This window comes from Astatotilapia calliptera, chromosome 10, assembly GCF_900246225.1.
Source record: "Astatotilapia calliptera chromosome 10, fAstCal1.2, whole genome shotgun sequence".
NCBI lineage: Eukaryota > Metazoa > Chordata > Actinopteri > Cichliformes > Cichlidae > Astatotilapia > Astatotilapia calliptera.
Genome location: NC_039311.1, coordinates 33,107,936 through 33,129,062, shown reverse-complemented (window position 1 = coordinate 33,129,062; position 21,127 = coordinate 33,107,936). Strand labels below are relative to the sequence as shown.

Below are 21,127 nucleotides of genomic sequence, written 5' to 3'. Positions count from 1 at the left end.
ATATATTTTATTTATTGTTTACTCTATTTAATTTGTAAAATATGTGTACACACACACACACACACACACACACACACACACACACACACACACACACACACACACACACACATAGAAAAACATTTAGTATACACATCCAGTACTATTATATATTGTACATATATTTATTAGTTTCAGATGTAGCCATTCTTGTATTTTGCTTGTTTACATTATTGTATTTGCACAACTCTGTTGCTTGTGAAGCTCGCACACAAGAATTTCACTCACATGTGCTGTACCAATGTACCTGCACATGTGACGTGACAATAAAAGTGATTTGATTTGATTTGACTCAGAGACATGGCCAAGGTAAGAAAGGCTGAAAGACGACCACCACTGAACAAGACACACAAGCTGAAATGTCAAGACTGGGCCAAGAAATATCTCAAGACTGGTTTTTCTAAGGTTTTATGGACTGATGACATGAGAGTGAGTCTTGATGGGCCAGTCTCTGTGCCTGACAGCAGCAGCGCCGTGACGAGTCCTCCTCACACCGCGCTGCCGTCCATCCAGAGTAAAGATCAGCTGACGATGCCCTGACCAGTCTCAGCTCTGTAGAAGGACATCAGGTCAACATTTCCTATTCTAGAGAAACTCAAACACAGATTCAATCAGTGGCTCTTTAGAGATCTGTCGTTAAAAGGCAGAGTATGAATAACTGAAGCAGAAGGTTGCACCTTGATAAAAAACTCATAAACGAGGTTGATAAGTTACTTTTCAACTTTATCTGGAAAAATAGGACACGACATTAAAAACAGTTCTTATGAACTCTGTCAACACTTAATGTGTTATTTAAACACTTTAAATAACACATTCAAAATAAATTGGTTAAAGAATCGAATTATCTTCCATTTGGAAAACTATACCTGTGTTCATGCTAAGTTAAGTTCATGCAATCACACCACCACACAGTACTGACCCACACATATGGTTCTTACACACACACTGGACTTTCTGGACTTTGGTTTTGCACAACACTGGTCACTATATTCTTCATTTCCGGTTAATACTTGTACAGCTGCTGTTATTGTGTATATATTTATTTATATTTAGATTTCTTCATACATTCTTATATAGTTCTATATTGTGTATTTTGTTGTACAGTTATTTTATTTTCAACTTTAATTTATATATTTTATCTTATTCTTCCCAGTTAAATTTACCCTTCATTCTAATTTGTGTTGTACAGTTATTTCATTTTTAACCTTAATTTATATTTTATTCCTTCCTAGTTAAATTTACCCTTTTTAATTTTTCATATTTATTTCCCATCTTATTCATAGCCTTTTCCTTTTTTGTTTTCTTTAGGTCACGAGCAGTTGTCCAAGCATTTCACTACATATCGTACTGTGTATGACTGTGTACGTGACAAATAAAATTTGAATTTTGAAATTTGAAGTTAGGTGAATTTTTCCTTACTTGTAATTTTGATAAAATCCCTTTAAAAATCTCTGCTGTTCATCGTCGAGCTTTTTTAGCACGGACTCTTGTTTACAAGCATAACTTTAGTCCACACAGTTATTATGTCTGGAATAACGCAGAGCCATAACAAGGAACTTTTATTTAAAAGAAGATCTCTCTTCTTAGATAGTTGGTTTGGGAATAACATTGTTTTAGTCAACCAGCTTTGCTCCTGTGAAGAATTTTGTTTACATTTCAGTTTAGCTATAAGTCGTCATGATTATACAAAAGTATTTGGCCTGATACCATCAGGGGTTTGTATGCTGTTTAAGAATCAACCTAATATCACTTCACTCCCACACAAACATACAAACTTTTGTTGGCAAGATTTGCTTTTCTAAGCAACCTAAAGACAACAATAAATCGATCAGAGCTTTATTTCAGAGTACCATAACCACGCTACCATGTGTCATTTTTTTCTGATGGTATCATGTGGAACGAAGTTTGGAGACTCCCTAATCAGTTTTTAATTACCAACAAAATGAAAGATATTTCTTATAAATGAATACACAGAATTTATTCTTCTAAAGATGATCTTCAAAGCAAATTCAGATTAGACATTGATACGAGCTGCAGCGTTTGTAAAACCAAGGAATCTACTGCACATCTTTTTGGTTTTGTAACCTTGTGCAAGATTTCTGGCAGAGTTTGTGTTTTTATCTCAGAAAATGTATTTAAAGGATTTGTACTGTTTTGGAAATATGTTTTGTTTATTCTGCACAAAAACCAAAAACAATCCAACTTTGATAACAGATTTTTGGTTAACTTGTTACTTTTAATGGCTAAATTTCATATTCACAAGTCCACATGTTTAGGAAGACCTCCCTCTTTTTATGTATTCTCCTTTGAACTTGTAGAGTATCCTAACTCAGTTAAGAACTCCACGAACCCAAAGCTATAAAACGATTGGTGTTTGTGAAAAAATCAAGATCTTTCAGTCACTTTGTTCTTTGGCTTGATCAGTTTCCCCCTAACATATTTATATTGTTGTTTCTGAATACTGTTCTTGTACTTGTTTATCTATGCATACATGCATTTTGTAAGTACAACACCATTATTGTGGTACTGTTTAAATCCATTTTGTATTGTACTGATGTTTAAATAAAGGTTTGAGGAAAATAGAAGGAGGACATCAGGAAATAAAGTCTCTGCTGTGTTCACCCCCACGACGTGTCCTCTTGCATGTCCGTCACCATCGTCACTGATGTAAAGTGGTTTAATGTTACTTTTTTCCTGAAAGCCACGACCGTCTCCTTGGTCGTGGTTGTGTTGAGGACGGGGGCGACTGTAGCCCATTTTGGAGGTGCTTCAGCCCCAAAGTGAATCAAAGCACCCCCACAGATTTCTTACTTTTTTTGACAATATTTGCTGTTTGTGTGACACACTACTAAAAATATAAAAAGCATACAGTACTTTACTTGTTTGAGACGTAACATTTTAACAACAAAAGTATAGATACCCCCCCGCCTCCCAAAGTGGTTTGTTCCAGCTCCCCCCTGCTCTGGCTCTAGCGCTCTGTCTGCCAGAGCGATGGTGGCTGAGACGCAGCGGAGCAGAGGTGGAAGTGTCTGGCTTAAAACAGGACATGTTGGCTGCATTTAACCTTCAGTTACTCTTTATATAGTTGGTAGGAAAAACATTACACCAGGTAACCTGCAGTGTTGAAAACGTGTTTCCTGACGATGTTTGCTGCCCTACAATCCGTCCTGCTCTGTAAAATCAGCCACATCTGACCGTCCTGTTGCTCCCATTGAAATGTTTACAGCCTGTTTAAAATCTAAGACTTATAATTGTCCGTAGCTGCTGTTGTTACCACCGTCCTGTTTGAAATGGATGCTAACTGACTGAATGCCCATTAACCTTATAACACCTGGTGTGTGTGTGTGTGTGTGTGTGTGTGTGTGTGTGTGTGTGTGTGTGTGTGTGTGTGTGTGTGTGTGTGTGTGTGTCTGTGTCTGTGTCTGTGTGTGTGTGTGTGTGTGTGTGTGTACAGACAGCCAGGTTCATAATGGATATGAGGAAGTTTTTTCAAAAAAGGAGCCACGTCAGGTAAAAGTGTAAAATCAAATGATCCATCAATCAGGAATAATGTTGGATCAGTGTTTCAATGTTTATCTTTTATTAGATGTTCGTGTGGTTTGGTTATTTGCCTTTTGGTTGAAAGTACACTGAGAGGACTTTTTATTAGTGATCTTAATAGTATTTTTTTCATATTAATGTAATTTTTCATCTAATTGAATCTATTTGTGTATGATTGTCAGTCCAAAGAGGGAACGTGAGGAGAAAGTACGAGGTGAGGAAGAAGCAGGTAAGCTAACAGACAGGGAGCAGTGACAGGCAGAAACTGTTAACCTGACAAAGAGGAAAACCTGATTTTACTCACAGTCTGGAAGTTGTGTCCTCCCTGTATTAAAGCTGCTAAACAGAATCTGCTAAACAAACTGGGCTGAAACATTTTGACCCTCTTTAACAACATCCCAACATAACATTATCATTGATCGGGGAGAGTAAAATGAATGATATATTTGTATGTGGTTCAGCCACAGCTTTACTGAAACCTCTGTAAAGCTGTAAAGAGAAGCAGATGCTCTGTTTCTACAAATGTTTTAAGCTTGTTTCAAAGATTCTGTACTGCAGCTTTAAATGTTTTCCAAAAGCACACACACACTTATCAGTGATTCTCACACTTGTTACAGTGTGGACCACCTGATAAAAGGTCAAGCTCTCCCAAGCACCACTATGAAAGCATGAAAGTCATAAAAGATTTTTTCATGCATGGTATACATTCTACCACAGGCTGTTGCCTCCAGTTTTATAGTTTTTATTAATATTTTGTAATAATTTCTTCTGTTTCGGGAGTGTTTTTATGTGTCTGTATTATATTACACACACACACACACACACACACATTAAAAGTGAATCTCGGTCCAAAAAATGCTCTCAGTTTACTTTTCACTCACTGTGAGCATCGTTCATTATTCTCCCAGTAATGAAGGTTAGGATATGTATTTTTATTTTTATTCCAATCCATTCTTCTTTAGCAGCATTTAAATAACCTTGATCAGATTTGATGGTTTTGTTACAGACTTTAAAAAAGTGTTTTGCTTTTCTTTCACAAATGTGGGATTAAATTGTGTTAAAATGTGCAAAGCAGTGATGTCATGTTTTGTGACTCGGACCCAGGCACAGAGAGACTTGATGAATTTAAGAATCTTATGATTTAATAAAGAAATTTGCAGACTTGCACAGAGATGGTAAAATTATGATGACTGATAACAGAGACGAAGACAACAGACGGTGAGGACAGGGAGGAGCAGGGGTTTAAATGCACCGAGGAGACATTCAGAGACAACTCGGGACAACATTTAAGGACGCAGGGACTGACAGAGACGGGTTTATCTTGCCTGGCTGGGCAGCTCTCTGGGTGCTCAGCACCCCTAAAGCTCTGATCCTAGAATCGCCCCCGGTTAAGGAGCAGGTTGCTGTCCCTGCACCACGCCTTCAGCCGCTCCACCTCGTCCCTGTCGGCAGACTCGTCCCCCACCCCACACAGGTGTGCTCGTCACTCAGCCCTGGGGAGAGCAGTGCTAACAGAACTGCTAACATAGGCTGTGTAACTGAGGTGGTGACTCTACCTGTACACCCACTTGTTTATTCCTGCTCCTCCTCTCTCAGCCTGTGTGCTGTCATTAAAGCTTAAATGTAACAGTGAGGCAAAGCTTACAGACCAATCAGAGGCTGCTGCTGCACAGGTAACATCCCTTAGACCTCACCTGGATGTGGAGCTGTGAATGTGACCGGACATCTTTCACAGACTGGAACAATGATGCTCAGGTGACCCGGTGGCGCTCGCTGACATTTCATTACTTTCAGGTTCAGTGAGTTTAAACCTGCAGCAGCAACACCGGCCGTTTATTAAAGACAGACCTGCTCCTGGAGAAGCCACGCCTCCCTGTGAACACTCTGTGACATCATCAACACCCATCCTTGACACCTGAGTTCATCCTCACCTGTGCCTGCTGTTCTGTACTGATGGGCAAAGTTAAGTGGCAAACCGTCATACCTACTTAAACTTGTGCTGGAATTACTCTGTGACAGCAGGAATGTGCATGAACTACTTACGGTAGGACGGTTTGTTCTCCTGTCACGCTCCTCTTAGAAGTCTCAGATGTGGAGATGTTTTTTCTACTGTGACTCTAATGACTGCCGGTGTGCCTTTGGGCCTCAGCAGGTGAGGGCTGTGGTTGTTTTTACTGAACGTTGTATTGTGTTTGTACAAAAATAAATGTAAGCTCGGAGACCGGAAGTGCTTCGGACACAGCTCAGGTGTGTGCTGGAGCCCTGCTGGCGGCCAGCGGAACTGCAGCTGCTGCGTTTCCCTATACGGAGCTGTTCCTAATGTTCTGTCCGTTCCTCGTACATGGAGCGCTGTTGTCGCACGTGCCGGTTTGTTTTCACGCTGTTCCCGGCCGTGCACGCGGGTGAGAGCGGCTCGGGGCCGCGCTCACAGGAAACCACCCAAATAAGGTAGGAGGAAGTGATGACGCGGCTGGATGCGCTCCACGTGACCTCGAGCCCTCAAACACAGCGCGGAGCCGTGACGTGTCTCTGGGGTTTCCGGCCATGGCGTCTGGCCGCGCGCCGCGTTTCGGGCTCGGTCCGGCGGGTACGCGGCCAGGCCGAGCCCCGGACCGGGCCGAACCGTGTTCGCTCCTGAAAGCGCGGGACAAGGGGCGCCGGGACCGCGGACGGCCGCGGGAGCACGCGCCCCGTTCGGACCAAATATGGGCTTCCGACCCGCCATATTTGGGAATCTACGTCACGCAGGAGTCTTTATAAAGGCGGGAATCCTCCGAGAGGACCTGACAGCACCGAGTTCAGGCTGTGCGCTCGCGACAGCCAGAAACAAACAGCTGATGTTGTTTACATCCTCTGATGACGCAGCGGCCTCACCTGCGCCGGTGACCCTCCGGTAGAGTCTCACCTCCAGCGTTGGCGTCCCGCGAGCGGCAGCTTCCGCCCGGAAGGAGCGCCTCTCCGCGGGGCTCAGCAGCGAAGGAGCTCCGGGAGCCGAGGAGCTCCCCCCGCAGGGACATGGCGGCCACAAGGGCTCTGCTGCCGGAGCCGCTACCCGGTCTACCGCCGCCGCTGTCTCCACTGGACGGATACCCGAAGCTGGAGGACTTGCAGATGCTGCTGCTGGCCGCCTCCGGGGCCGAGGGAGCCGGGCAGCTGAGCGGAGAATCCGGAGAGTACGGAGGTGAGGAGCCGGTCACCCGTTTATCTGTGTCGCACGCGTGCGCGCGCATGCTGCAGCTCGCATTACAGACTGCAAAGTTGCACGAGAGAGTGTTTTATTGTGATTTAAATGTTTGTCAGTAAAGCTGAGCTCGTGCTCACCTGTGGCTCACACCTGCAGCTGTGTGAGCCACAGGTGCGCTTTCCCTGCACCATGGCAGAGCTCATGGACCAATCAGGCCACCGTACGGAGGTCAAAGGGTGCTTCCTAATGAACCAATAAATAAGACTCCCAAGTGTGCTGTGACGTGTTCTCACCCGTGCGCCTCCTTCTTCCCCTCAGATTCCCTCTCGGACCTCCCAGACCTACAGAGCCTCCTCCCACTGACGCCCCGCCTGCCCTCGCTGGCGTACAGCGGCCGCTTCTCCTTTGAGCCGTCTGTGTCGACCTGTGGCGGCAATAATCTGTGGGCGGAGTCTCTCCTAAGCCTGTTGGTCGGCGTGGCGGCTCCGCCCACTGCCTCCAGCCTTCCTGTGTCTTCATCGTCAGTGACATCATCATCGCCATCCCATTCGACCATCAGTTCCATCCAGGTGACCTGCGGCTCTGCTGAAATCACCTCGGTCTTCTCGGCAATACCGACCTACACCTCAGCCGGCGCCGAGCCGCTCCTCCCGGCCACAGACTGTCAGCCAGCCCCTCTGGCCTTCTCGCCGCAGCAGGGTCCGCCTCCCGCCTACACCGCCGCTGCTGCGTCCCGTCTCGGCCTGCAGCCGTCCTCGCTGGTGACGATGTTGCCAGACTACCTTCTGCCGCAGCAGTCGGATGCCGAGCCCGGCGTAAACGTGGATCAGAAGCCGCCACCGCTCACGCCACTCTCCACCATCAAAGCCTTCTCCTCGCAGATCCAGATCCAGCCTCCTGGCCCCGCCTACAACGCGCAGCTCACCAAATCTGGCAGACCCAGGAAGTTTGCCACTGGCCGCCAGTGCAAAACGCCGCCTCACGAGCGGCCATACGCCTGCCCCGCTGAAGGCTGCGACCGCCGCTTCTCCCGCTCCGACGAGGTGACGCGCCACGTGCGCGTGCACACGGGTCAGAAGCCGTTCCAGTGCCGCATCTGCATGCGCAGCTTCAGCCGCAGCGACCACCTGACCACGCACATCCGCACTCACACCGGCGAGAAGCCGTTTGCTTGCGCTGAGTGCGGACGTAAGTTCGCCCGCAGCGATGAGCGCAAGAGGCACGCCAAGATCCACCAGAGGCAGCGCGAGCGCAAAAACAACAGTAGCTCTGCCTCCACCGCCACCATCACCACACCCCCCACATACTCCTCCCCCGCACACAGCTCCTCCCCCTGCTTCACCTCCTCCTCCTCGTTGTCACACATCTACAGCTCCTCGCCGTCCCCCCACCTCTACTCCCCCTCCTGCTCCTCACCGATGGCGAGCCCCCAGGCAGAGCTGCCCTCCCCCCACAGCTCCAGCATGTGTTGACCTTTGACCTCAGACTGACAGCATCGGACTGCAGAAATGTTTACCGTGCGGGGTCAAAGGTCGCCTCGTGGTGTAAATATGAATCCCGTAGTTTGTACATATTGTTTACACGCATGTTGGTGAACATGTGTTCACGTGCTCCGCCTACTGAGTAGGCCTGTATGTTTACATTTTCTACTCCACCTGTTTCCTCTCAAAGAGCTTCAACAATAAAAGTCTGAACCCTGCTGGTGCTTTTAATTTGTAGGAGGTGTGTGTGTGTGTGTGTGTGTGTGTGTGTGTGTGTGTGTGTGTGTGTGTGTGTGTGTGTGTGTGTGTGTGTGTGTGTGTCACATCAGCTGATGGAGGTCATGTGACATGAGACAAAAGTCAGAAACCCTCAGTTATGTGCGGCGTAAACGTTTCTGAGGCAAAACCTGAAGTCACTGTTCGAGGGATTCTCACTCAGGTTTGTAGCTCCTGTCAGTCTGAGTGGATCCGACAAAGGTCAGAGTTCAAAGGTCGAATCAGAAGCTTAAACAGTGACAGCTTCACTGAACGCTGCCATTAAATCCTCCCTGTGTGTGTGTGTGTGTGTGTGTGTGTGTGTGATCGGACTGTGACCGCAGCACCCTGCAGGAAAATCCCGGTGCTGCTGAAGGCCAAAAATGGCGCTTCCTGCTGCTGCAGCGGACATCCTGACGCCCATATAAGGAACTTCCTGCTGTTTGTGATGTAACAGCAAGGACTGGGATAGCAGGTCAGACTGGAGTGTGTGTGTGTGTGTGTGTGTGTGTGTGTGTGTGTGTGTGTGTGTGTGTGTGTGTGTGTGTGTGTGAGAAAGTATCTGCACTGCAGACACATGAAGTTCAGAGTCCTGCTTTCACTTTCATCTGCAGGAGTAAAAGTAAATCATGTTGTTTGGATGTTTATGTGTATGTCCTTAGTGCTAATTATTTAGCTGTTAGCTGTAAAGTAAGCTAGTACGTAACAAACTGATACAGGATAAGGCAGGGGAAAGTTAGAAATGTATAATGGTGGCAACATAACATATATTATAGCACAAATACTGACATATTTCTGTAATTAAAAGAGAACTGTAATATCAGCTTACAGTGAAACATGGATGCAAATATCCCAAGTGATGGGACGAATCCCGTGGTCCCTCTAACAGAGAGATAAGGAACCAGTGCTCACTGCTCCACCCGTGAAGATGGAGAGCAGAGAAGGAGGTCTAACACGGTGACACAGAAAATATGTTTCCCAAAGAACACACTCGGCCAGAAACGAGGCAAGTCCACAAACCAAACACAACCCGAGCTTTCTACATCATGAAGGAAAAATCGACACTGAATTCAATTCGATTTTATTTTATTTACACAGCACCAAAGCACAACAACAGTCGCCACAAGGCGCTTTATATTGTACAGTAGCTCCTACAATAATACATACAGAGAAAAGCCCAACAATCATATGACCCCCTATGAACACGCACTTTGGTGACAGGAAGAAACCTGGAGGGGCGGGGCTATCTGCTGCGACCAGTTGGGATGAGAGAAGGAAGACAGGATACAGACGTGCTGTGGAAGAGAGACAGAGGTTAATAACAGATATGATTCAGTGCAGAGAGGTCTGTTAACACATAGTGAGTAAAGAAAAACTCAATGCATCATGGGAATCCCCAGCAGCCTACATCTATTGCAGCATAACTAAGGGAGGATTCAGGGTCACCTGGTCCAGCCCTAACTATATGCTTTAGCAAAAAGGAAAGTTTGAAGCCTAATCTTGAAAGTAGAGATAGTGTCTGTCTCCTGAATCCAAACTGGAAGCTGGTTCCACAGAAGAGGGGCCTGAAAACTGAAGGCTCCGCCTCCCATTCTACTTTTAAATACTCTAGGAACAACAAGTAGGCCTGCAGAGCGAGAGCGAAGTGCTCTAATAGGGTGATATGGTACTACAAGGTCATTAAGATAAGATGGGGCCTGATTATTTAAGACCTTGTATGTGAGGAGCAGGATTTTGAATTCTGGATTTAACAGGAAGCCAAAACAGGAGAAATCTGCTCTCTTTCTAGTCCCTGTCAGGACTCTTGCTGCAGCATTTTGGATCAGCTGAAGGCTTTTCAGGGAGTTTTTAGGACTTCCTGATAATAATGAATTACAGTACACAGAATCCTCCATGCAGTCCTCGTGAGCAAACCTGTGGGCTTATGAGGCCTGCGCTCCTGCAGTGCCACACATCTGTCACGACAGTGATTCTGATGGGCACAAACAGTTCAGTTGATGAAGATGTTTAATGTTGGTGCAGGGATTCCAGCCTCTGGTTTCGCTGTGATCTTTGTGTGTGAGTCAGTCCCTGTGCACACGCAGAGCAGCTGTACTACAATCATATTTCGTAAAGCAGCTCCAAGCTGCAGACAGGCATGTGCCCGGGCTCCTCTATGCACACCGTGAGCAGCCTTTCAGAGGTTTCCGTAGTGTAGTGGTTATCACGTTCGCCTCACACGCGAAAGGTCCCCGGTTCGAAACCGGGCGGAAACAGGCGTTTGCTTTTATTCATACACACGTTTCGCATCATTAACTGGTCCGCGTGGACCACTACCTCGTGAGTAGTTGTTTAACGTGTACTGACTCACGTAAACGGAAGTGAAAGCAGCAGTAAGAAACACCAGTGGCGATACGTTCCCTGGAACATGTGACACGTTTGTCCCACTGAAACGTTTTGGGTTGATTGCGCGTGCACACTTTGATTGCGCGTGCCTCGTTCAAACTACGCACACGGCTAACGGCTCTGCTGTTAGCTAGCATTTCTTCTTCTTCAAGATAGGAAAAGAAAAAAAAGCCATTAGTGTTTCCGCCCGGTTTCGAACCGGGGACCTTTCGCGTGTTAGGCGAACGTGATAACCACTACACTACGGAAACCTGCTCACAGCGATGTGTAAACACAGTTATGTTAATGCAACCCTCATCAGGTCACAGATAACGGGCCACGGCCCAGCCTATCGGTGTCTGTGTGCGACGAGGAAGCTGCACAGTTTCCGTAGTGTAGTGGTTATCACGTTCGCCTCACACGCGAAAGGTCCCCGGTTCGAAACCGGGCGGAAACAGCGGTTTTGTTTCGCCGTGCTGTTATAATCGATAGTGGCATCATTTCCACAGTCCAATAATCTTCTGCCTTTCCTTCTCCAGGCGTAAATGTCCGCCTGAGTGTGAATATGAAACACTTTAAACACACACAGGGTGTATGACGTGCTCTGAGTGCTGCAGTAGAGTACAGAGACCAGTCCATTCACCAGTCATCGTCTCCAGAAGACACAGGAAAGACGATCCTTTAATCCCCAAAGTCCAGGACGTACTCTCCCTGCACCTCCTCCTGCAGCCTGAGGCTCCGCTCCCTCACAGGTGCACACGTGTCTTTAATCGATCGAGCTTCAACAGGAGGGATCGGAGCGCTCCCTGGGTATGACTGTCAACTATGAAAACTCCTTCATCAAATGGATCTGCCAAAATCGTAAACACTATTCATCTGGTCAGGACACCATTTGTAAGTCTGAATCTCCCATTTAGCAAAACTCTAAACACACAACACATTTAGCAGTGCGATGCACACAGGCTACAGAAGTGAAACACAACTAACACAATGTTTGCATCATACTACCACTCAACATTGAAAACACATGCGCACTGATGATGGATTGAATCCGAGCTCCCAGACCTTCACAAACCTTTCTCTCACAGTCAGCTGACAGTTTTTGGACACTGCTTTAGCCACATGCCAGGGATCAAACTGGTGAAGCTGTTCAGGATTGCTGACCATCGTTTCTTTTACAGTTTGAGGATGTCTGTCAGTGGAAATGGTTGAGACACTTTATTTCCCTCTCTGGTTTTTAGAGCTTCTTTAAATCCTTTGATTTCAATGGCATTAGAATTTGAAACTTGGGTGACAGGTAGGGTGTAGGTGTTTGTAGAGGCTGAGTGTCCAGGAGAATCACACCTGCCATCTCCACAGACAACAACTTCTTCCTGTGATTTCATGGCTTTTAACTCACTACTTTTGCTCTTTTATCCACATTTTCTCAATAACAGGAAACACAAATCTCTTTCTCAATGACGTGTATGTGTCTTCACTTAGGTTCAAGTTACTACAAAATTTAGCAAAATGAATGCCACTGAAAAAACTGATGCTGTTAGAAGCAGGTTTCCTTCTGCTTTGGTGCCACTCAAAGTAGGCTGAGACTGCCATCCGTACTGAGCTCCAGAGTCAACTGTGATCCTTCATTTTGAAGCTCTTTGATTTCTTCTTGTACAATCGGGGAGCCACACTTCATACACCGCTTGTGTAATTGTTTTAACTGTGGCTCATAAACTAGAAGAAGTCTTGTGTTTGTATGTGCGGTATTTGAAGTCTGAGACTCGAGAGCTGGAGGCTACAGTTGTAGCCACAGCTGCCCTGGAGCAGACTGACAGAGGCGAGGCTGCCATATCGCACCATCGGCCCCTCTGGTTCACTAGATTCATCAAATGACAAGAACAAATCCTGGGAGTTACCATCATCCACGTCTACTTGTTTGTCCAGTTCAGTCTCCTGTCTGCTTGTGTAGGTGTGGTCCGCTGAGACTGGAACGTGCACATCAGACTGCTGCTGTGCCGCTACGTCTGACTTACTTATCTCAGTCTGGGTTGATGCATCTGTTTTACTTGAAGAACACTGAACACTTACTGTAGTAGCTTCAACTGCTTCATTGCTTGTCTCCTCCATAACTGACGTGGTGTCTGATTGGTCGTCATCATCCACGAACATGTTAGCTACTGTAGAAGCGGTTTGTTGTTGTTAGTTGCAATTTACAATGTAATTTTAAATAATCAATGGATATTACCCAGCTGCAGAAATGCTTAAAAAGAGGTTTGGGTTTGAGGTGGAGCCGTGTGTGTGTGTGTGTGTGTGTGTATTATCAACATGAAAACAACACACACACGTTTAATGTTGCCAACATAACTCTGTCAGAAACCCACTCAGCTGATTTACACACACGGAGTAATGAAAGCTGCCGTTCATTCATGATGAACACAGCAACAAACTGTTTAACTAAACATGAATCCAGCTGTCATAAACCTTCAAAACACAGCTGCGTATTTATGCTGCAGGTTTACTCTTATTTCAGGTAACCTTACTTACCTGTGGTTAATGAGCACTCAGCGCTGAGGTCTGACTTCTTCTCTGGAGGTGGAAAGTTTTAAAAATGACGAAACAGCGCCGGGAGACCACAGTGGCCAATAATATATTACATCCGTAGTGGTTTAGCACTACCATAGAGAATGAATGGGAGACGGTTTAGGGCCGTTTAGCTAAACAATCCCACGGGGAGTCATGGGTGTAATACCGTCTTTGGCCACAAGGTGGAGAAATATGCATGTGCGTCAATGGTGTAGAGCGCCACCAGCCCAAAGGGCTGTGATCATGGACAAACAAAGGTACTGCACAAGGGTTTAGTGCAGTGATTCCCCGACGGGGAGGCCGTAACTTTTTCGCTTTAACCCACGTTTTTGTTAGAGGTTGGGGACACCCAGATTATTGTTTTTATAAAAAAAAGAATAGCTAAGAACTGAGACAGACTTTAATTTGGCTCTCAGGCTTCCACACATACAGCTTTATTATTGAGATCACAGATGGAGGCCACTGAGATTTAACCACAACATCTCACATTCATCAGCCTCTTTATTTTTTCTGTCACAAATGTAAAGAGAAAGTAGAACAGACATGAACAACGAGCAGAGATAACCCAGGAACCAAAAATCATTAAACACGCTCTCAGTGCTGAGCTCATCACAGTGTTTCTAATAACAGTGTAAACAGAAACATCACCAGCGTCCTCCCTGCACGAATGCCGCTCTGGTTCCTCTGTTAGTCCAGAGTGTAGATGTTCTCCTGCACCGGCCTCCTCATGCGGATCTCGTAGATGATGTGAGGAGGTTCTTCAGAGGAGAAGCTGCAGAGTTACAAACAGCCGAGTTACTGTCAGAGCGAGCCTCAGCACTGCAGCAATAACTCTGATTCATGTTGTGGAGGTGGTCTGTGCTTCTTTCTGCGTGCTTTGTTTCAGGTGTGAGAGTAAGCTGGCTGGCTGTGATTGGCTGTCGCTGTGTGACATCAGCGTGTTAGCGTGCTGTTTGCTTCCTGTGCTCAACTCACCAGCCGGGCTTTAAGGCTCGTCTGTAGATTCCACCTGCAGCAGAAAACAAAAAATGAACCTCATGTTTGTGTCTGTGTGCAAACGTGCTGCAGAGACATGGAGGACGTACGTCTGAAGGCCAGGAAGAGGAACACTGCGGCGAGGACCATCAACATGCTGACGGAGAGAGAGAGGACGGGAACGTTGATCTGAAGGGAGAGGGAGGGCAGAGCGTCCTCCACCTGCAGGTGGAGAGGATTCATCAGACTGCAGCACGGACAGTTTCGCTTGGAGCTGGCTAACAAAGGTCCGAGGCTGAAACGGTTAATTTAGGACATGAACTCTTAAAGTGGGCTGTAGCTCAGGCAGCAGAGCAGGCAGCCACTAACCAGAAGGTCGGTGAGGTTTCATCCATTCATGCTGCTGAGCTGGGATCTGCTGATGACCCAGTTTGTTCCCAGCGGTAACTGTGGGACGGACGTCCTCACCCTGACTCAACGCCGTGGTGTACGCACGAGCTCCTGGTGTTTGTTTGCTCCAACGTGCTCCGCTTTGGTCTCACCTGTTTGCCCTGTTTCCAGCCTCCATGCTAAGCTAAGCTATGAGCTAGTGGCTGTACAATCCCGAACACGTCGTGGCCTAAGATGGCAGGTAATGGCGAGGGTGGTGCTTACTCACAGTGAGGGTGTCAGCGTGCAGCAGGGTGGAGTTTCTCCTCAGAAGGTCCAGCTGAGACGACAGCAGAGTTTTCCAGTTGGCTAAACGAGACAGAGACCAGAGACCTGGAGTGGACGTCTATCACAGAGAAGAGTTAACAGAGACAGTTCACCTCACCTGTCGTCACACCTGTGGAGGTCGGTGACTCCGTCACTCGTTCAGTCGTGAGCTCTGTCGTTGTGCTCGCTGTTGTTGTTGGAGGAGGAGAGCTGGGGACGAGCGCCGAGACCGGAGCTGAGAGGGACAAACATTGAATCACCAAACTCTGGAGAACCTCAGAAATAAAACCAGTCGCTCACCTTTGACCACTCTCAGGTTCATGATCATCTTCTGGTCGTTGAAGAGCCCGTTGATGTCCACCCTGCAGCAGTACGGCCCGCTGTCTGTCCGCCTCACGTTCAGGATGTCCAGGTCCATCTGCCCGTCCATGATGTCCCCCGTCAGCTGGTAGCGGTCCTCCACCTGCAGCCAGGACCAGGGTTATACAACCAGGAGGAGGAGCATGAATTCAACAGAAGAATAAACAGGGAGGAGCTTACAGGAGCGCCAGGTAACCCCAGATAATCAAGTTCTCAACGTTATGCCTGACCTCTGTGACTCTGAGATGTAATCTGACCTCTGTGATGTAATCACACCTGTGTGACGGCGCCGTTCTCGTCGGTCTGCACCAGGATGTTGCTGCACCAGAAGGTCCCGCAGCCGCGACCCCAGCAGACCCGGCTGAGCCCGAAACGCTGCACGGAGTACTGACAGGACAGAGAGGCCACGCCCCCTTCCATTACTTTAAAAGAGGAAACGGACGAAAACTGTCCACCTGCAGCACAAACACACAAACATGACGTTTGCACATGTAAACACACGAGATGCTGTGATGTGACATAAAACCAACAAGAGCGATAAGCATCGAATAAAAACACGCAGAATACAGGAAACACGCAGTACTGACTTCCTGTAGCTGACCGGCGCTCTGTGCTGGGTAAACTTTGAATCCTTCATAGAAGAGAAACAGTCGACCAGCAGGAGACGACCACGAGAACAGACGAGCTCACACAGACAAAGAGACAGGAAGCCACGAGGCGTCGATCACACCATACAAACAGACCTGACCGCCGCTGTCACACCCACGAGTCAGGACCTGTGCTGTGATGTCACGCTGATGTCAGAGTGTGTGCTTCTCACCTGACAGGAGGAAGAGGAGGGCGATGAAGGATCTGGGCGTTGGAGGAGAGACAGCAGCCATCCTGCGAGTGTGTGTGTGTGAGCGTGTGTGAGGGACGACTGTCCGGCCACACTGTACAGTGTGTCTCTGTGATGGAGGTTGGGGGGAGGTCACGGGGGCGGAGCTACACACAGCCTGTTTGTGTGTCTGCGAGTGTGAACGGCTGCAGTGTTTACGTGTGTATCATCAGTGCTGCAGAGTAACCAGTCTGGGAAATGTCCTACAGTACTGAGTTCACAGTACAGTTGTAATAAAGTACAGTTGTAAAGTACAGTTGTGTACATTTGTAATAAAGTACAGTTCTAATAAAGTACAGTTGTAGTAAAGTACAGTTGTAGTAAAGTACAGTTGTGTACAGTCGTAGTAAAGTACAGTTGTAGTAAAGTACAGTCGTGTACAGTTGTAGTAAAGTACAGTTGTGTACAGTTGTGTACAGTTGTAGTAAAGTACAGTTGTAGTAAAGTACAGTTGTGTACAGTTGTAGTAAAGTACAGTTGTAGTAAAGTACAGTCGTGTACAGTTGTACTAAAGTACAGTTGTAGTAAAGTACAGTTGTGTACAGTCGTAGTAAAGTACAGTTGTAGTAAAGTACAGTCGTGTACAGTTGTAGTAAAGTACAGTTGTAGTAAAGTACAGTCGTGTACGGTCGTAGTAAAGTACAGTTGTAGTAAAGTACAGTCGTGTACAGTTGTAGTAAAGTACAGTTGTAGTAAAGTACAGTTGTGTACAGTCGTAGTAAAGTACAGTTGTAGTAAAGTACAGTTGTGTACAGTTGTAGTAAAGTACAGTTGTAGTAAAGTACAGTCGTGTACAGTCGTAGTAAAGTACAGTTGTAGTAAAGTACAGTCGTGTACAGTTGTAGTAAAGTACAGTTGTGTACAGTTGTGTACAGTTGTAGTAAAGTACAGTTGTGTACAGTTGTAGTAAAGTACAGTTGTAATAAGTACAGTTGTAGTAAAGTAGAATTGTGTACATTTGTAATAAAGTACAGTTCTAATAAAGTACAGTTGTAGTAAAGTACAGTTGTAGTAAAGTACAGCTGTAGTAAAGTACAGTTGTGTACAGTTGTAATAAAGTACAGTTGTAATAAAGTACAGTTGTAGTAAAGTACAGTTGTAATAAAGTACAGTTGTAGTAAAGTAGAATTGTGTACATTTGTAATAAAGTACAGTTCTAATAAAGTACAGTTGTAGTAAAGTACAGTTGTAGTAAAGTACAGTTGTGTACAGTTGTAATAAAGTACAGTTGTAATAAAGTACAGTTGTAGTAAAGTAGAATTGTGTACATTTGTAATAAAGTACAGTTCTAATAAAGTACAGTTGTAGTAAAGTACAGTTGTAGTAAAGTATAGTTGTGTACAGTTGTAATAAAGTACAGTTGTAATAAAGTACAGTTGTAGTAAAGTAGAATTGTGTACATTTGTAATAAAGTACAGTTCTAATAAAGTACAGTTGTGTACAGTTGTAGTAAAGTACAGTTGTAGTAAAGTACAGTTGTGTACAGTTGTAATAAAGTACAGTTGTAATAAAGTACAGTTGTAGTAAAGTAGAATTGTGTACACTTGTAATAAAGTACAGTTCTAATAAAGTACAGTTGTAGTAAAGTACAGTTGTAGTAAAGTACAGTTGTGTACAGTTGTAATAAAGTACAGTTGTAATAAAGTACAGTTGTAGTAAAGTAGAATTGTGTACATTTGTAATAAAGTACAGTTGTAGTAAAGTACAGTTGTAGTAAAGTACAGTTGTAGTAAAGTACAGTTGTGTACAGTTGTAATAAAGTACAGTTGTAATAAAGTACAGTTGTAATAAAGTACAGTTGTAGTAAAGTAGAATTGTGTACATTTGTAATAAAGTACAGTTCTAATAAAGTACAGTTGTGTACAGTTGTAGTAAAGTACAGTTGTAGTAAAGTACAGTCGTGTACAGTTGTAATAAAGTACAGTCGTGTACAGTTGTAATAAAGTACAGTTGTAGTAAAGTACAGCTGTAGTAAAGTACAGTTGTAGTAAAGTACAGTCGTGTACAGTTGTAATAAAGTACAGTTACAGTGTAATAAGCTGTAAACTTGTGGTAAATTAAAGTTCATTTGCAACAACGATGTGTCCGTCCACAGGATTTGCTCTTCCTCCTCCTCTTCCTCTCCTCTTGGTCAGAATCTGGTGAAACTTGCACAGTGATGACCTCACAGGTAAATGATGATGTCATCAGTGTGTTTTGTAGTCCGTGGGTTGGTCACCGTAAGCCGTCTGTCTTTATTTCGTTTCCATGTTCTGTTTAGTGTTTTAAGCTGTGTTAGTTTCACACAGTGAGCTTTTATTTGTCCTCGCCGCGTTCATGTGACCATGACAGTGATGTCAGAGCTGATGGAGGAGAAATGATGGTGGCGGCGTCATGACTGACGAAGAACAGACGAAGCTGAAAACTGACTTTAACTGAAGAAAACACAGAGGACAAAAAGACTTTGTCTCTGTGACACACACACACACACACACACACAGACACACACACACACACACACACACACACACACACACAGACACACACACACACACAGACACACACACACACACACACACACACACACACACACACACACACACACACACACACACACACACACACACACTCTGCTGGCTGGTGGAGACGTCGCCGTCACACAGAGGCTTCTTTATTCGATCCAAATGTTTCTGTTTTCTTCACAAACTGAAAATCTGAGACTTTTAGTTTCAAATAAGCCAAAAATCTAAGAACTTGAAATGTGAGAAGAAGAAGAAAAGCCCAAACACGCAGAGAGGTGAAGGTTTTATACTGATGTGCAGTAATACAAAGAGCTGGGAGTGTGAGTCATTAATAATGTGGATGCAAGAGGCAGACATTTCTCACATGAACACAGCACAGGCTGCATCAACACACAGCCATGTTTATACTCATATTCCTTTGTCTCCCACTGTGCACTGGTTACCACAGCAAACCCATTAAATAAATGAGTAATAAACTACTAGCCTCTCCTGTGCAGTGCAGCACAGCGATGCTTGTTTCTCTGAATATATACAAAAGTCTTATTTGCCTTTTAGCTGCAGTGCAGCTTCATTTGTGTGCCGACAGAAGAGTCGCTCTGTCCCAGCAGTCACGTCCACGTGGTGTTACCTGGGCACGGACGTTTGGTAGACTTGGCCAGGTTGTGTGTGTGTGTGTGTTGTGCTTCAGTACACTGCACTAAAGCACATGTGAGGGCAGTCAGTGGAGGCTGTGTCCATGCAGAGTGGACTCCACTTCAGCTGAATTCAGCCAACAGAGCTTATCTATGTAGGTACAGGTGTGTTTAATGGGCGGGGCCTAGAAGCAGAGTCTGACATCATCAGCTGCAGTTAAAAACAAACATGGCGAGCATATATAAATTGATTAGTACATTTACACACACTTGTTTACCTCCATGTTTTAGTTACTTTAGTTTTTAAGCCCCCAGTACAGTTTGTGTGTATTTGCAGTGAAGGATTCCACTGAAGAGCTGACTGGAGGATGGAGACGGTCGCCATGTGTACGAAGAGAGGTGTTGTCTGTCTCCTCTTACAGGAAGATGTCCATTGCAGAAGATGTAAGATGAGCCAAGGACTGGACCCAGCCCAAATCAGGAGGCAGAGTCATAATACAAGTGTTTGCTGCTTGGCTGTGCTGTCCTTTTGTCTGTTCGGCTCAGAGGAAGGGGACACGGCGTTTACATGTGCAGTGCTCCATACATCCTTTGAGAGAAATCATTTAGAGCATTTATCTTTGTTGTCCAAAGCTCAGGCAGCAGCTCAAACACTGCTGATAACACCTCCACCTCTGCAGCAGCAGACTGAACCAGGACTCAAACCTGCTCCATCATCTCATCTTTGTAGACCTGCATTTGCAAGCACCAACAAGTCAACGGTAAACATTATACTGGATAATCTGCTGGTTTAAAAGGCTTCGTCCTTTTGTAAAAAAAACAGCTCATATCAGCAGAACTGTAGGACTAAAAAATGTAAGAGAAGAGCTTCAGATCCTGAGTGTGTGAGGACAGAAGGATCAGCTTTATTTCAGATTTGAGATCAACTTTATATTTCAGTTTGTGATTACAGGAGCTGCGCTCAGATTCAGACCTCAGCACCACCCAGTGACAGCAGACAGATCATCCAACATGTTCACATGTTAACTGTAAAATTAAGTGAGGAAAACAGTACAAAGGTTAAAGTACCACATGTGCTGTAGTGAAGGCTGCAGCTGTTTTATTGATAAAGTTAAAGACAAAAAAGGGTTATTGTACTCGGCCCTGAAAAGCTTAGAAATATGGTATCTAACCAGATTCTTACTCTGGATGGCATTACCTTGGGCTCCAGTAACACTGTGAGGAACCTTGGAGTCATTTTTGACCAGGATATGTCCTTCAACGCACATATTAAACAAATATGTAAGACTGCTTTCTTCCATTTGTGCAACATCTCTAAAGTTAGAAATATCCTGTCTCAGAGTGACGCTGAAAAACTAGTTCATGCATTTATTACTTCCAGGCTGGACGACTGTAATTCATTATTATCAGGAAGTCCTAAAAACTCCCTGAAAAGCCTTCAGCTGATCCAAAATGCTGCAGCAAGAGTCCTGACAGGGACTAGAAAGAGAGAGCAGATTTCTCCTGTTTTGGCTTCCTGTTAAATCCAGAATTCAAAATCCTGCTGCTCACATACAAGGTCTTAAATAATCAGGCCCCATCTTATCTTAATGACCTTGTAGTACCATATCACCCTATTAGAGCACTTCGCTCTCGCTCTGCAGGCCTACTTGTTGTTC

General features: G+C 45.4%; 2 protein-coding genes and 3 non-coding genes across 7 annotated transcripts; 3 read left to right on the top strand and 2 right to left on the bottom strand.

Annotated features, from left to right (window-relative positions):
• Positions 1 to 6,119: 6,119 nt before the first annotated feature.
• On the top strand, positions 6,120 to 8,462 carry LOC113031040 (early growth response protein 1-like). The gene is made up of 2 exons (XM_026182895.1): positions 6,120 to 6,760; positions 7,082 to 8,462. The coding sequence occupies exons 1-2, from the start codon at positions 6,595 to 6,597 to the stop codon at positions 8,233 to 8,235; spliced, it is 1,320 nt and encodes a 439-aa protein (XP_026038680.1). The 5' UTR covers positions 6,120 to 6,594; the 3' UTR covers positions 8,236 to 8,462.
• A 2,219-nt stretch (positions 8,463 to 10,681) lies between these two features.
• Positions 10,682 to 10,754, top strand: trnav-cac (transfer RNA valine (anticodon CAC)). Its single transcript has one exon. It is a non-coding gene; the product is annotated as a tRNA-Val (tRNA).
• A 308-nt stretch (positions 10,755 to 11,062) lies between these two features.
• trnav-aac (transfer RNA valine (anticodon AAC)) lies at positions 11,063 to 11,135 on the bottom strand. The gene has a single exon. It is a non-coding gene; the product is annotated as a tRNA-Val (tRNA).
• A 112-nt stretch (positions 11,136 to 11,247) lies between these two features.
• Positions 11,248 to 11,320, top strand: trnav-cac (transfer RNA valine (anticodon CAC)). Its single transcript has one exon. It is a non-coding gene; the product is annotated as a tRNA-Val (tRNA).
• A 2,476-nt stretch (positions 11,321 to 13,796) lies between these two features.
• On the bottom strand, positions 13,797 to 16,503 carry LOC113031051 (hepatitis A virus cellular receptor 1 homolog). 3 transcript variants are annotated; one of them, XM_026182913.1, is made up of 8 exons: positions 16,280 to 16,503; positions 15,736 to 15,914; positions 15,400 to 15,562; positions 15,230 to 15,334; positions 15,062 to 15,141; positions 14,514 to 14,625; positions 14,404 to 14,437; positions 13,797 to 14,200 (listed from the first exon to the last, which is right to left on the bottom strand). In XM_026182913.1, exons 1-8 carry the CDS (start codon positions 16,338 to 16,340, stop codon positions 14,116 to 14,118), a joined length of 819 nt encoding a protein of 272 aa, XP_026038698.1. In that variant the 5' UTR covers positions 16,341 to 16,503; the 3' UTR covers positions 13,797 to 14,115. The 3 variants fall into 3 exon arrangements, with proteins under 3 accessions (XP_026038698.1, XP_026038697.1, XP_026038699.1); XM_026182912.1 differs by having other exon boundaries at positions 13,800 to 14,200; positions 15,218 to 15,334; XM_026182914.1 differs by having other exon boundaries at positions 13,804 to 14,200; positions 15,218 to 15,334; positions 16,047 to 16,342.
• Positions 16,504 to 21,127: the final 4,624 nt, after the last annotated feature.

Coding starts and splice junctions, on each gene's coding strand:
- LOC113031040 (XM_026182895.1), top strand. CDS start 6,595: ATGGCGGCCACAAGGGCTCTGCTGCCGGAGCCGCTACCCGGTCTACCG. Junction 6,761..7,081: donor AGAATCCGGAGAGTACGGAG/GTGAGGAGCCGG, acceptor TCTTCCCCTCAG/ATTCCCTCTCGGACCTCCCA.
- LOC113031051 (XM_026182912.1), bottom strand. CDS start 16,340: ATGGCTGCTGTCTCTCCTCCAACGCCCAGATCCTTCATCGCCCTCCTC. Junction 15,335..15,399: donor GAACCTGAGAGTGGTCAAAG/GTGAGCGACTGG, acceptor TGTCCCTCTCAG/CTCCGGTCTCGGCGCTCGTC. Junction 14,201..14,403: donor CGAGCCTTAAAGCCCGGCTG/GTGAGTTGAGCA, acceptor GTAACTCTGCAG/CTTCTCCTCTGAAGAACCTC.